This window comes from Apiospora hydei (assembly GCF_038363865.1).
Source record: "Apiospora hydei strain CBS 114990 chromosome Unknown utg000007l_segment0_segment0, whole genome shotgun sequence".
Classification (NCBI taxonomy): Eukaryota; Fungi; Ascomycota; class Sordariomycetes; order Amphisphaeriales; family Apiosporaceae; genus Apiospora; species Apiospora hydei.
Window position 1 is genome coordinate 434501 of NW_027117366.1, and position 14361 is coordinate 448861.

At 53.1% G+C, this 14361-nt stretch overlaps 6 protein-coding genes across 6 annotated transcripts; 4 read left to right on the forward strand and 2 right to left on the reverse strand.

Annotated features, from left to right (window-relative positions):
* Window positions 1-269: 269 nt before the first annotated feature.
* Window positions 270-1178, reverse strand: PG997_009187 (uncharacterized protein; the record flags this gene model as incomplete). The annotated part of the gene is made up of 1 exon (XM_066813502.1): window positions 270-1178. The coding sequence occupies one exon, from the start codon at window positions 1176-1178 to the stop codon at window positions 270-272; it is 909 nt and encodes a 302-aa protein (XP_066665464.1).
* Window positions 1179-2601: 1423 nt separating this feature from the next.
* PG997_009188 (C2H2 type zinc finger domain protein) lies at window positions 2602-4047 on the forward strand (the record flags this gene model as incomplete). The annotated part of the gene is made up of 3 exons (XM_066813503.1): window positions 2602-2931; window positions 3051-3399; window positions 3452-4047. 3 exons carry the CDS (start codon window positions 2602-2604, stop codon window positions 4045-4047), a joined length of 1275 nt encoding a protein of 424 aa, XP_066665465.1.
* Window positions 4048-4392: 345 nt separating this feature from the next.
* On the forward strand, window positions 4393-5552 carry PG997_009189 (uncharacterized protein; the record flags this gene model as incomplete). Its single annotated transcript, XM_066813504.1, has 4 exons — window positions 4393-4498; window positions 4590-4669; window positions 4772-5081; window positions 5140-5552. The coding sequence occupies 4 exons, from the start codon at window positions 4393-4395 to the stop codon at window positions 5550-5552; spliced, it is 909 nt and encodes a 302-aa protein (XP_066665466.1).
* Window positions 5553-6328: 776 nt separating this feature from the next.
* PG997_009190 (uncharacterized protein) lies at window positions 6329-7196 on the forward strand (the record flags this gene model as incomplete). The annotated part of the gene is made up of 2 exons (XM_066813505.1): window positions 6329-6574; window positions 6657-7196. 2 exons carry the CDS (start codon window positions 6329-6331, stop codon window positions 7194-7196), a joined length of 786 nt encoding a protein of 261 aa, XP_066665467.1.
* A 566-nt stretch (window positions 7197-7762) lies between these two features.
* Window positions 7763-11507, forward strand: PG997_009191 (uncharacterized protein; the record flags this gene model as incomplete). The annotated part of the gene is made up of 3 exons (XM_066813506.1): window positions 7763-8199; window positions 8265-8907; window positions 8961-11507. Coding segments are annotated over 3 exons (3627 nt in total), but the record flags the coding sequence as incomplete, so codon positions are not given.
* A 523-nt stretch (window positions 11508-12030) lies between these two features.
* On the reverse strand, window positions 12031-12595 carry PG997_009192 (amidohydrolase; the record flags this gene model as incomplete). Its single annotated transcript, XM_066813507.1, has 3 exons — window positions 12031-12126; window positions 12161-12474; window positions 12580-12595. 3 exons carry the CDS (start codon window positions 12593-12595, stop codon window positions 12031-12033), a joined length of 426 nt encoding a protein of 141 aa, XP_066665469.1.
* Between the last annotated feature and the right edge of the window lie 1766 nt (window positions 12596-14361).

Consider the following 14361-nt stretch of genomic DNA (forward strand, 5'->3'; position numbering starts at 1 on the left):
ACCCTGATAGGCAAGTTTTGTCAACAGAAACTACCGAAAGGCGATGGTATAGGAAAGTAAGTCATTTAGCGAGACCGGATGCAATTTAGAAATTCATAAAATATATGAATTATGAAAGAAGGTGTTCGTAAATTGAGAAGTGCTGCTACATAAGGGACATCGCCCGCGGGCTGGACCAGTTACTTCCCCCACGTCCGCTAAATTCAAAGCCGCTTATGCTCCAATCGCCCCTGATCTACCCCACGCCGATGCCGAGCACCTAGGCATATTTATTTCAGGTGATCCTTGAGCAGCTCCAGAACGAACTCATCCGTCTTCCCCTTGAGCCCCAGCAACTCATTATCCGTCTTCCCCGTAAACACACCCCCGCACTCCGGGTCCGCAATCGCGCGCTTCAGGAACGGCCCAATCGTCTCAAAGTCGAAGATGCCCTGCGCCATGCGCTTCTCCGCGACCGCGACGAGGTCATCCAGCGCGACCGATTCTGGCTCCCAGTGTCTGTCGGGCCGCGCCTCGCGCGCGAGCGCCAGCAGCCGGTTCTGGCTCGTGACCAGGTCGTGGACGTAGACGGCGCGGTTCGCGGTCTCTGCCGGGTGAAGTAGCACGCCCACGAGCCCGTCGGCGACGCTCTGCATCGTGGTGGCGCTAAAGGGCGTGTCGCCGCTGTCGAGGACCTGGGGGCGGGGGCTGGCGAAGTCGACGATGAAGTTGGCCCGGAGGGCCCAGTCGAGGAACGCGTTGTTGTAGAAGAAGGTGTAAGTGAGGGTGGTGGATTGGGCCTTCTCGATCAGGTAGTCCTCGGTCGCGACCTTGTGCTTGAAGACCGGGTTGGCGCGCGTCTTGGGGTTGGCGAGATTGGAGCCGAACTCGGACGGGATGAACCTGCGGACGCCTGCCGCGATGGCGGCGTCGATGAGGGACAGCTGGGTCATGGCGGCGGGCGTGGTGATGAGCGAGATGACGGCGTCTTGGCCGGCTAGGGCGAACTGCAGGGACTCGGGCGACGAGTAGTCGACCTCGACGACCTCGACGCCTTCAGGAAGGCCAGCAGTCGATGAGCCCTGGCGGGTGAGGACACGGACGTTGAACTTGCCGCTCGAGACGAATGTGGGGGTTACGATCTTGCCCAGGTTGCCACCTGCACCAGCAATTGCGACGTTCTTGATAGTGTAAGACATCTTTGGTGATTGTGATTTTTGCGTGTAAGTTACATATGTATGAGTGGTTTTGAGTTGTGTTTAAGGTGAGTGTTGGGAGCGATGAGATAAGCTTGGGATTGAACATTCTGAATTGTGACCCTGGGGTCGATACCTGGGTTTAAGTATGTTTTCATCTCGACATAGGTTTCGTATAATCCTTCGATGATATGACAGACCATGGATAGTTGTTGTCCCGATTACACAATCACGTCGTCGGCTCCGCGAATACAGTAATACACCAAGACTGCCTGAATGCTTCGCCCTCCGAGATTCAACCCCACCAGCCGATAAGTTGGGATACCGATGGGATGCCGGTGGGATATCGGCCGAGTATCCGGCCGAGTCACCGCGCGAATGAATGCCTAGACGCAGCCTTGATGGCATTTGGCGTATTTCAAAGCAACCCCTCTTGCATCAATCATGTCTTCGAGGAAGGCAAGTTTATGCCAACTGCATACTGGCCCACCATATGTCGGGGCAAACTCGCGCAATGCCGAAAAGTGTGAGATGTGCGAAGATGTAGAGAATCTACCCGGAGCCGGCTGGTGGACGAGCTAGATGAGGTCCACATGAATGCTCGCCTAAAATTAGAACTGGACGCCAGATGGTCATCCCACCGGTCGCTTCAGTCTCATCCCACTCACATGCCGGTTTGGTCGCGTCTGCCACTTTCACATTCATTACTTCGATTATAATGAATTGCCGACAACTGAGTGATTATTAATCATATGATATGCCTACTTGCTCTGTTTCTTGCTCAGCAATAACCGTGTGAGTCATTTCTCGAATAACATGGATATTAGATCCAATTGAAGTCGAAGACGACTGCATCCAACGATGACGGACGGGGATCAAGACCTAACACGCCATACCTGCCAATGCGGGAAGAGCTTCATACGGAAAGAACACCTGATTCGTCATCAAGCCGTCCATGGCAGTGCGTCCCACGTCTGTCCGCAGTGCCAAAGGTCTTTCACGAGAGGGTAAGTAGATTGAGTACTCATGAATCAATTGCCTGCAAAACCTCCAGGCTGATTGAGTCAGTGATCTATTGCGGCGTCACCTCCAAAGACATATCGAGACGGTAGCGAATGGGAGAAGGGGTGTCGTTCGAGCTTGCGATGCCTGTCATGGCAATAAGGTATGTTGCGCATCTGATTCAATACAGCGTTGCGTCTCAATTCACATGGGATAGACTCGATGCATAGGCGGAACGCCTTGTTCCCTGTGTGTCAAAAGAGGCATCACCTGCTCCCTGGTCAAGAAAGACTCCAAGCATGGCGCCGCGAGCAGCACCCAGGGCCCAGAGGAACCCGTCGGCTCTTCCCAATCACCGGAGACAGCAGCTCGGACAGCCTCAGATAGCGTGCCATCACTCAATGCCGTCCAACTCATCGGTATGATGTCTGTCCGAGGCGAAGAAGAGCAGAGCAACCCGGCGGACTACATCGACCGGATGCGGCGAGTCCTCGGGGCAGAGGGACCGGAAGAGGCAATGCGGCAACTGTTGTTGGACAATCGGTCCCGCTCTCTGTCGCTTCTCCGGCAAGCTGGTGGACAGTTTGAGAACTTCGCCGAGCAGCATCTGAGGATATACATTGAAGTGTTCCATGAAGTATGGCCGTTCCTCCACGCGACCACACTTGATGTCGTCAAGGATCATCTGCACCTTGCCTCGTCCATCATTACAATAGGGATCCTGCTCAAAAAAAGACGCTTCAGAGATATCCAGGTCTAAAGTAATTTCCTGTCATGAGATAATGATGGGTCAGTTTTTCCAATGTCTAGTGAGTGCCTCGTTGTGTTCTCAGTTCCTAGCCACCCTCACATTGACTGACCCTGCTTCGACAGACCGAGACTCCTCGTGGCTCAATAATCGAGGCGTGGCCGATGGAATGGTACCAGGCCGTACTGATCAACATCATTATCGGGATAATCCGCAATGAGCTGCCTCGGTCGCGTCTCTTGGGCAGTCTGTTCATCGCCCACCTCAGGCTCGTCGGAATGTTCGATTCGACGGTCGCAGAGGCTCAAACGAAGATCTACCACCCAGGCACCTTTGTTCCGTTCGTTCTGTCAAATATAGAACAGCGCAGCAGGCTCATTGCGTACTTGTTCAAGGCCGACGCGATGCTGTCTCTGTTCGACAATCAACCGCCAATGCTGCACGCGGAAGAGCTGGATACACGGCTCCCCAGACGTTCGCTCTCTGGAATGCGTACGGCATCGACGTCTTTTCAAACGACTCAAAGAAGAGCCCGGCCATCGAGCCTCTCACAAGTTGAGCGATATAGTAAGCGGCCCATTCGTCTTCACGACGGGTTCGATAGTCGCCGAGGATGTCGAGTTCGGTCTCTGGAGTTTGGTCCGCGAAGTATGGGAGCATCGCCAACGCCTGCACATGATGAGAGGAAGGACCTCAGACAGCACTACCACTCATAACGCCAATAACGACAACACGCAGACCAATCTGCTGCACAGGCTCAGGGGCTGGAAGTACCAGCTCACTAGCCTGCAGCGGCTGTGCAGCACTAGCGATGCAAGCAGCACAGGGGAAGAAGAAGAAGCGAACGCGCTCCGCCTCATCCGAGCCTATCGCGGGGACGATGACGCGAAACCCAACGAGGAATGGCAACAACTTGCGCGCAGTCGCGCGACTGACCGAGTGCGAGCCGCCATGGGCTTGCATGACATTCTCGAAGCGTGCCTGCATAGCAGCAGCAGCAGCAGCAGCAAGGATTCCAATCACAATATTACTGCTGCCAGTCGTGATATTGGGATTCGCTACACCCTCCTCCAATGCCTTGACATGGGCCGCCAAGCCGCCTTGGATCAGGCAGCCGTTTAACAGCGAACCCACACCCCTGCCTGTGCCGCTCCCAGTCGGGCCAATTGGGGTCTTGGACATGAAGTGACATGCTGTACCTGCAGCAGCGTGCTGATGCTTTCTGATCAATTTGTCAATTGATCGACCTCTCATTCCCCAACACGAGCATGGGTCTCTTCCCGCAGCAAGGGTGTCGTTCCTCCAGGAAAGGGGTCCGCATTTTTACACCTCACGGCCCCAGTCAAGCTGACCACTATCTTAGATGACACTGCCATGCCTTTTCTAGCCATTCTTTCCTCAAGGCTTACAGCCAGACGCCAATTGCATTTCAAATGATTATATGAACCGATATCGTCGCGGCGCACAATGAGGGAACTGCTTCTGCTCTGCCTCGTTGTACTCGATGGCGTCCGTCCTGTCCGGTCGGCCCAGACGGCCTTTGACCCCAACTCCCTCGCGGTAGAAACTCGGTGTACGTCCAATTGAAGGCCCGGCCCTTTCCTGTCGCTCACATTCATCTGCATGTGATGGATTGAATAGCCTGCTGACGTTGCCGCAAACAGTATCATGGTGCCGAGATCAGATGAACAGCTGCGCCGAGCTGTGCACCGGCCCGGGCTTGGGGGCGAACTCTTGCGACCATGTAAGTTCTCTTGGACTCTGGTTAGGCGGCGGTTATTGGAAGCCGTCGTCACACTGCTTGCTCGATCTCGGGCGCTGACTCTAGAGCTCACCCACCCTCAAGATGACGCTCAACTACGCCTGCACGTGCGACAATGGCACCGCGCCCGGCCTGTCCTACTACATGCGGACGATGCCGACCTTCATCTGCGAGCAGACCAAGAAGGACTGCATAGACGATGCCAAAGGAGACGCCGCGGCCGAGAAGGAATGCGGGGATGCCAGCACGTCGAAATGTGGCAGCCTGGACCCCATGTTGGCGAGCAAGGAAACCGACGACGCGAAGAAGGGTACGTCGGCGACGACTACGGCAGGGACGGAAAAGACGAGTACAGCTACGTCCACCTCGAAACCGGACCCGACAGATTCGAACGGTCCGTCACCGGGGAGGAGGAGGAGGCGGTGGAGGGAAGCCTTCGATAGGATGGATAGCCGCCGTCATCGCCGGCGTCCTGGCTTTCGTGGGGGCGCTCGCCGGCGGCTTCTACTGGCTCGGCAAGCGGCGCAGCCGGAACAAGAAGCGGAAGTCGATGATGATGACGGAGACTGGATCCTCCTCCCACGACGAAGACGGTGGCAAGGCGCGGCCCTACAAGACGCTGCGCGACGACTCCCAGTGGTCCGTGTACGAGATCCACACGAGCAAGGAGATACCCGTCGAGATGGATTCGCTGCAGTCGCCCGCGTCCGCCGTGGTGGCGTCGGAGCTGCTGAGTCCCAACGCGAGTCATTTCGTCGCGGAGCTCGATGGGCGCATGGTGCCGGGTGTGGCGAGGCCGGGGGCGACGTATGGGCAGCAGGGGGATGATGGGCGAAAGTACCGGATGCCTGAGGAGGGGCGGTGATGGGGAGATGGGCTGTACAGCCAGGACTCTAATTTGTCAATATAGGAATTTAACCACAATGCCGAAAAGAAGCAATGGTCCAGAAACCTGATCACACATGTGAAGCCATCCCGTTGTCAATCGCCGCCACACTGGTCGCGACAGCTATCGACGGCAGAGGCTCGGTCGAAGATCAAACTGCCAATTGGGTGCATCATCCCAGTGATGAATATGCCAGAGGCTGAACGCATAGAAGAGAGATTTCGGTCGGCAATACATCCTTAATACAGCAAGACGCTACTTGGCAGCTATACTGTTGCGATGGACTTTGCTATTTCTAGCATGCTGCGTACTTGAGAACAATTTACGTCTAATTGAAGCCAAGAAGCTTTGTCTTCAACAGCGCCCCGTGCCATGATATGATGCGGGTAGGAAAAGGGGAGGGATGGGGCGACAGAGCAATCCGGTGGCATCGGGAGCTTTTGTAGTACACCAGCCGGCCACTGTTCTTCGGTGGAGATTTAGCGCCCATCGCCTGCAGACCCACCCCCGGAGTACTGAAAACGCGGGCTACCAAGCCCCTGGGTTGACGGCAATCTTCTTCCAGGCAGCGGACTCCTCTTCACGCAAAATCTTTCCTTAGCATCCGTTTGTCGTCGCCGCCTGTGCCGCAATCCTCCCCCCTCAAATCTGCAGCTTAGATCGATATTTAAACTGGAATTGAGATTGGAATTGGCAAGACTCAACCCCAGCACAATCTCAATCCTAGTAATCGTACCATCTGCTGCCTGTACACCATGTCTCAGCTCGACGACATCCATTACTCGCGGGATGAGACAATCTCGGCTGTGCGCGAATTCTACACCTTCCTGTCCAAGATGTACATCGACGAGTCGGACATCTTGGAACCGCCTGAAGGGGGCTGGCCTCATATGGAGAATCTGCGATGCATAGGGAAGACCGACGAGGTGATGGAGCTTCTTCGCCGCCTTCCATACCTGCGCAACAAACACCCGGAGGCGGAGGATGGAACAACCCCATGTGTGGCCCCCTGTGCCACTTCATCAGTTGGGGGAACTCGCGCCCAAAGTGACGCCAGGCTCAGTTTGGTTTCGCCCGAACGAGCCCTGGGGCTCTCTCCGACAGGCCTCCGAACCGAGAGAGCTCGTGGAAGAGGATGTCATCCCGCCCAGTGTCGTGGGTCTGACGTATAATCGCTGGCGCGACGGTAAATACTTCTTACTGGATACCGAGCGAGGCATCGTGCACTGGTACGAGTGCCCTGGCCAGATTGAACACAATCCCGACTACCCTCTGGCGGTGACCACTATAGACGCCCCGTACGAGTGGGCGCCCGAGAATGAACAGGAGTGGCGTGAGAACTACCCGGCTTGGGCCGTCGCGGATCTGTTTGCCATCCTTCGACAGCAGTTCGAAGACCTGAACTTTGTGCCCCTGGGTCCGCGCAACGTTGCAGAGGTTTTCACAATCGGCGATGACAACAGGGAAGTGATGACGGCGGTCCAGAACATCTATCGCCAGCATGGTTGGCCGGACCTGGCCGCCTATCAGAAGGAGGACTGTCTACGAGCTGTGAGAAAATTAGTACGCGAGGATTTCCCGGAACATATCAAACATTTCCAGGGGGAGGACTATGAAGATTGATGCAACCCGCCGGAGTATACAAATCTAATCAAGCCAGGCGGAAGTAAATCAAGATAACTGGCACAAATGTGGTCTTCTCGGAGGCAATTCCGTAATTAGCGAGTACATAGATATGCGAGTTGATCTCAAGGAAATGCCTAAAAGACCGCTTAGCCGGGCAGTCTTAATACTCGTCACCTAAGCAGACTGTGAATTAATGCAAGACCGAGTTCAGCGCCCAGTCAGCAATCAAGTCCCCTGTTCCGACACTTGCTTCTTACCATTTACTGAAAAGTTCACTTACCTCAAGACTACCTAATCTTTTCTACCAATTGGCTAGCTAGAAAACCCAGTCTTGCATATGAGCTCATGCACCCCATTGACGTACTCCAATAGAATGGGCGGCAATGGCCAGAATCTCACTCCCGCCCTATCCCCCTTTTCCAATCCAAGCAGGGTTGCCAGAGCCCAAGGTATCCCGCACCCAAGTCTTGGAGTACGTCCAGCCTGAAATCAGAAATGAGCCCCGACAGTCGTTATTCTTGGCCACGGGTCTAGCGACCCAAGAAGCTGCACGAGATTGAAAGATGTCCGGACTCGAGCCGATAGCAGCCTTGAGCCTCGCCTGCAACATCCTGCAGATCGTCGGCATCGGGCGCGAGACGGTGCGGGTTGCCCGGCAGGTGTACCAAGATGGCAAGCTCGACCCCGCGCTTACGGAAGACGCGGGGATCCTCAACGACCTCGCTGGCCAAATTCATTTGATCACGGCGGTACCATCGGCGGCGAAACCCAAGGCCCAGGATAAGCGGCTACTCGATCTGGCGGACAAGTGCCAGGGCGCTGCGCGGGACTTGCAGGAGGAGGTCAACTTCCTCAACGGACCACCAACTCGGGCCAAGCTGGTCGCGACGCTCAAGACTGCGGCGAAAACGACGTGGAGAAAGCGGCGGCTGGAGAAGTTGGACCAAAAGCTCAAGGATGCTGAGAATCTGCTGCAGGCGGGACTCCTTACTAGGTTATAGTTAGTTATCCTCTGGACACCCTGTTTTGACCCCTGGTCTGGGCTATAATGCTGATTCTGAACAGCGAACGGTCTGTAAGCACGGATATGCAACTCTCTTCACTCAACGCAGACTTCCGAGACTTCATTTACGAATACAGGCAAGGATTTGTCAATGCAACCGACCTTACAAGGAAGCATATCACCAGGGAAACTAAGAGGAGCGAAGATGCCGTAAAATCTCACGTCACCGAGACAAGCATCCATACCGAAAATTCCCTGAAAGAGCACATAAACCTAACGTTCAGAGACGTCGTCAAGCAAGAACAAGACACCAGACTAGAGTCCAAGAGGGATCAGCTCCTGCGGAGCCTCAAGTTCGACCGCATGAACGAGCGTCGGAACCAAGTCAGCTCTTCGCACCCCAGCACTCTTGCATGGCTACTGCGGGATGGAAGCGAGGGCGATGGCGATGGTGATGGACACCGTAGTCCAACTGAGACTTCTGGGAGTGAGGATGACTCGGATTTTCCCAAAGAAGACATATCCTGGGACAGCTTCACCGATTGGCTGAGATCCACAGAGACGGTATACTGGATCAGTGGCAAGCCTGGATCGGGTAAATCAACCGTCGCAAAATACCTCCCTCGGCCAGGTTCAGACGAAAAAAGTATCTGGATCAATGGAACCCTAACTCCATTCTCGTCTCTCACTTCTTCTGGCGGCCCGGTACCGCTTTGCAGCAGAGCATTAAGGGGCTTCTGTGCTCACTGCTTTACCAGCTACTTTCCGAGGATATTACAACCGTCTATGAAGTCCACAGAACCTACGACATCAGATCAAGCAAGGATAACGAAGCGGACTGGTCGAGCGAGGAACTGCAGAATGCTTTTCACTATGTTTTGAGCCGGTATCCCAGGCCAGTCGTTATGTTCCTCGATGGTCTCGACGAGGTGCTTCCCAAGGATGGTGCCTTGCGCCTGCTCGAGATTGTTGATAGCTTGAAACTGCTACACCGGACCACTGGGAAGCTGAAGCTCTGCCTTGGTTCACGCCGAGAACCGGTGTTCTGCAAGCGGTTGTGCGCCTATCCGCAACTTCGTCTTGAGCAACTCAATCGCGGCGACCTTCGGCGATACGGCAGGGATCACATTGTCATCCCGCCTGACTACCATATCGCCATGCCAATCAACTTCTGGCTGTACCACCAAGGTGTTCTGTTCAGCCATGACAGGCTACCGAACCAGGATGAACTCAAAGACTGGCTTGTGAGCTCCCTTGTTGAGAAAGCTCAGGGGGTCTTCCTTTGGCTATGCCTCACTGCCAAAGAAATAAAAAGAGCTCTAAATCAGGATGACACGGTTGAGGCCTTGGAGCATCTTATTCACACTTTGCCTGGAGATCTAGTCGACTTGTATGCGGATATGTGGGCTAGGACGAACCACGACAACGATCATCTCAGAGCACGAGCAGCCTCATACCTACAATTGGCTGTATCTATCAGGGACGACTATGCTGGCGAATATAGCCTCAGCCCATTCATCATGATGGTCGCGACCACGCCAGGAATGGCGGACCTACTGCTCCAACCAGACCCGGCCAATGCAGTACCTGTGGCAGTCTTGATAGAAGCCTGTGAGACAACGAGGCGAGACGCGGCCAATCGATGCGCTGGGCTTCTTGAATGCCCAAGTCCAACGGAATTCCTATCAACGCGTACCAATGAGGGACTATCTCCATGGCATGATGAAGAGTATAAAAGCTTGATCCCCTACGTCCTGAGAGTTCCGGTCTACTCCTTTATACACCGCACTGCACGCGACTTTCTTATAGACACAGAGGCGGGCCAGAGGATTCTGAACTGGAGCAGTTCCACTGGAGACCGTGTCGAGCTGCAGCTAATGAAGGCCCGCTTGACAGTTTGTCGATTATTCCGGAGGGCAGTATGGCGCAGGATGATGAGGGACAATGCTAGAACCCCTGATGGATCGCAGATGCTTCGTTGCAGCTTTTCGAACGAGGTTGCCTATATTCTCTTGAAGATGAGCAAGCGGTTCTATAAGCGACCCATCACGTCTGGCAATGATGAATCTGTTAAAGAAGAACTCTTTCGACTTTTTCTTCTTTACGAGCAGCTCTTCAACTACGGGTACCTTTACGCCGGACCCACGCTTCCACCCAAAAGTCTGCGATTTGAACAGAATCCGACCACGAAGGAGAACTACGCTTTCAATGAGACTACCGTGAACCGCCAGTACGAGTTCCTTATAGAGGCTGCCATGTACTCTTGCTTCGCGCCGGATCTATGGGACTACCTCCTTCCAGTCGTCGTAAGTCGAAACGTCGATGGTGATACCTTGTCGCAGCTCCTCGTTCACGCCTGTTCCTTCAATGGGCGAGCTCGGAAGCCCTTGAAATATATGGAAGCTCGCCTGAACGCGATCCATAAGCTTTTGGAGATGGGCGCATCCCTATTCGACAGATCTCCACGTCGCACCCGGATTATTCACGAGGAGCACAGTCCCATAACTACAATTATCGAGACACCTTTCAAGGCATTGATAATGTCCCTATGGGATATCGCAACACATCATGCAACCGACGACGATTTTCATCAAAGGTTCCTAGAACTTATTTCCCTTTTTGTTACCCATGGAGCGGACCTACAAGAGGAGGTCTATGTTGCTCTTGAAATAGAGGGTGGACTCATCGAATTCAGGGACCCTTGGCATGAACTGAGTGACGATGGCACGGATAAACCGTCAAGTCGTTCGACGTGGGGGACAACCTATTCGCCGGAGGGATGTGTACACATACTTTTCATCATGGGCTGCCCAGCGTCCGCAATGATTAGCAGGTTACTCGACATCTGGAAACCGAAAACCCGGACCACCCAGACGGAGTGGCATTCCGAGCTTCAGAAAATGGCCAAACCGGGCCTCGAAAAGAGCCATCCCATCGCTTTGGTCGACATGAGCAAACTGAAACAGTCGACAAGGAGAACCTTCTCAAAGTCACTGTTTCTGGGAGATATGTCCCCACTGGGATCTGGAACCCAATCAGAACAGGACTTGTTGCCATTGGTACGCCTCGCAGAGGAGGGCCTAGAGGGTGCTAACTTAGAAAGGAAGGATGAGACCGAGAACGAAATACATGTCCTATCTCATGTCCTCGTGTCTTTGGAGATTCAAGCAGGAGTGGCCCGCGCTGTTGAACGAATGAAGTCGGACCGTGTGCCAGTAGAAGAAAGGCGGAAAGAAGTGCGACTGAGACTAGGCATTTGCACACCATGGGAGGAGCCGGACTGGCTGGAGTTCAGTTCGACTAGGGGTACACGTGCGACTTGTTGATAGCGTACGTAGAATACAAGTCTGCATCCAAGGGAGAATGACGATCCAGAATATGTGTATGAATCAGAACTCAGAGTATGTCTATCCTTCACGTGTGAGGCATAGCATTGATCACTGCATGTTCTATTCTTTGTGCGGTTTTCATTTTCTAGTTTGATAAAAGCATGTCGTGTCGCACGTGTAAGAAAGCCTGGGCGGTAATGATATATTCAAAGATTACAATGTTAGATGGTTTATAAATAGAAAACGACAGTAAATCTACGATCGTCGCTTTTATGTTGGCACTAATATCACTTGTTTACTAGAAGGATATGTATATGCCATTATGGAATGGTTGCTTTCTTGCCCCTATTCGCAAATGAAACTGGGCCCGTAACCGGTTCCCTCGCCTCGCTTGGCATTTAGCTGCATGACATAGCCGTAGCACGCCCCTATCAACCAGTCCTCCTCCTGCGACCGCAACAGGGTCCGCCTACCCGAGCATGGCTGGTGACCGGCCCTCTCAGACGACGAGGTCGGCCTTGGCCCCGAAGCTGATGATGCCGAGATCGTCTCGCTTGACGGTCAGCCAGCCGTTGCGGGTTGTCAGCAGGAAGGCCTGGTCTACGGAAAAAGAAGTTCTGCGCGGGCACCTGCCAGCGCCCCACGATCTCCGCGTAGACGCGATAGCGGGCCGACTGGAGCCAGAAGCGAGCCTGCGTCAGGATATCGGTCGAGAAGGCCATGTGGGTGTCGACCCCGAACGAGGCATGGCCCAGGATAATGTGGCTCGTCGGGTGCAGGTGGCCGAAGTGCATCTCGCTCTCGGCCGTGACGGAGATGTACTGGTTCGTGGCGCGCAGCAGCCGGGCGCCGCGCGTGGTCAGCTGCGAGGCCTGGGAGATAACGATGGGGGTGCTGGTGTTTAGGATGCCGACGCGGTGGAGGTCTTCGGGGGAGCTTTCCACTAAGGGGAGGGAGCTGATCGGTCAGTACGGAATAGCGGAGAGAAGTGAGAATACGGGCCTTGGATTATTTACAAGCTGGCTTATACGATATACTCCCTGGCTACCAGAGGGAAGATACATGAGCCAGAATGTATAAATGGCTTTTCTCACTGTAAACGGAAGTAATCGCTTGCTACTCGGAGCTTTTCTAGTTGTTGTGAGAACGCCGTAATGCCGTTGCAGAAAATGATAATGCCACTACTCACGTGGACGTTTTCTGTCTGCCTATCTATGTCTCGTCCGGGCTACCGATAGCGTGCCGGCACAAGCACTTTATATATATCGACTTTTTTTTTATTCTTTTGCTTTTCGACTTATACCAGCGTAGGCTAGCAAAAATAAGTGATTTAAAACCGAGTAAACTTAATATATAAATAATTAACTTAGCTTAAATAATTAATTAAAAGGTTCGAGGAGGTAAAAAAAGAAAAGGCTAAGGGGTAAGTAAACTTAAACGGAAAAAAGGGGTAAAAGCGTAGGGAAAGGGGCGTAGAGAAAGTGTCACGGCGAGCATCAGCGCAGACTGGGACATAGCCACAGCGATAGGCATGTGCATCTATTGACGAGAATAACAGAGATAGAGAGGAAAGGAGAGGCTATCTACGGTAGGGACGGAGGCCGCACCTATATAAGGTCCCCGGACGGGGTTCGTGTGACCTGGGGATAGCCGTTGGTCTGTCGCTAGCTGGTGTAAGGCCTAAGCTTCGTGCTTAGCCGTCACAGAAAGCCGGCTATATTAATAAACTCTATTAGTTTAAAATATAATATACACTAAAAAATTAAACTTAAAATAGATGCAGTTTAACTTTATACTTAAAAAGAACTTGATATATATTAAGAGCTCGATAAGACATTAAGCTAAGACATAATTATTTACCCCTGAGTCGTGATAAAACTAATCAGGAGGCAAACCAAGATCATTGCGCAAGCTAGGACGAGCAGGGCCAACCAGCCCGCGAATATCAACTGTCGACGGTTGGAATCAGCTACCCGTATTCTTACACATACATCAAGAAGTCTAAGTCTGCACAAACACCTTGTCGAAGCGATGGGACTGGTCGCCGTCAAGCTTGCAGGCGTGTAGTCCCAGTCCAGACTTGCAAGACAACACTACACACGCCGTTTACACGAGAAGTAGCACGACGTCGGCGATCGACGCAATGTCGTGGATCTTGACGGATGTCCAGTTGAAACGTAGGATGTTCTTCGCAATGATAGCCATCAAGACATATGGCTCGTGAAGGCGTGGCTGTGCCATGGTTACGGAGAGACCCGCTCTAGGTAAATGAGACATGGAGATACAAGGCGAATCGGGTCCGGGGAATTACTATCCAATAAAGTCTCCCCGTCCCATAGAGCGAGCGCGCATTGATGGACAGTCAAAATTGATTGCCATCTTCAACGGGGCAGTACGCATAGATCTGGTCGTTCGCTCTTGGATTGCTATCATTACTCACATTTTTTGCGTGATGGTCGACCATAAAACTGCCGCGTGTGCGTGGCTCGACTTAATCATCCTCTCCGCAAAGTGGCTATGAATTTTAGCAGAAATAAAATGGCAGCTTGATTAATGAGATTTCTTCGCAAGACACTGTCGAGCAACAGATCGCCTCTCAGAGACAAAGGAATGCAGCCTCGTACTTTTTCCTATTGCAGTTGCTATGTTTGCTTTCTGCATGCAAGATCCATCTCAACACTTGCCGGTTCGGCAGTAGCAAACCGAACCAAAATGCCGTCCTTTGAAGAACGGGGTTCTGGCAATGGTGGAGGACGGCCCTTGCCGAAAGTGTGGATTAGGGGGTGGATACACAGCGCAAATTGCTCCTATAGGCCAGCGAGACCTGTCA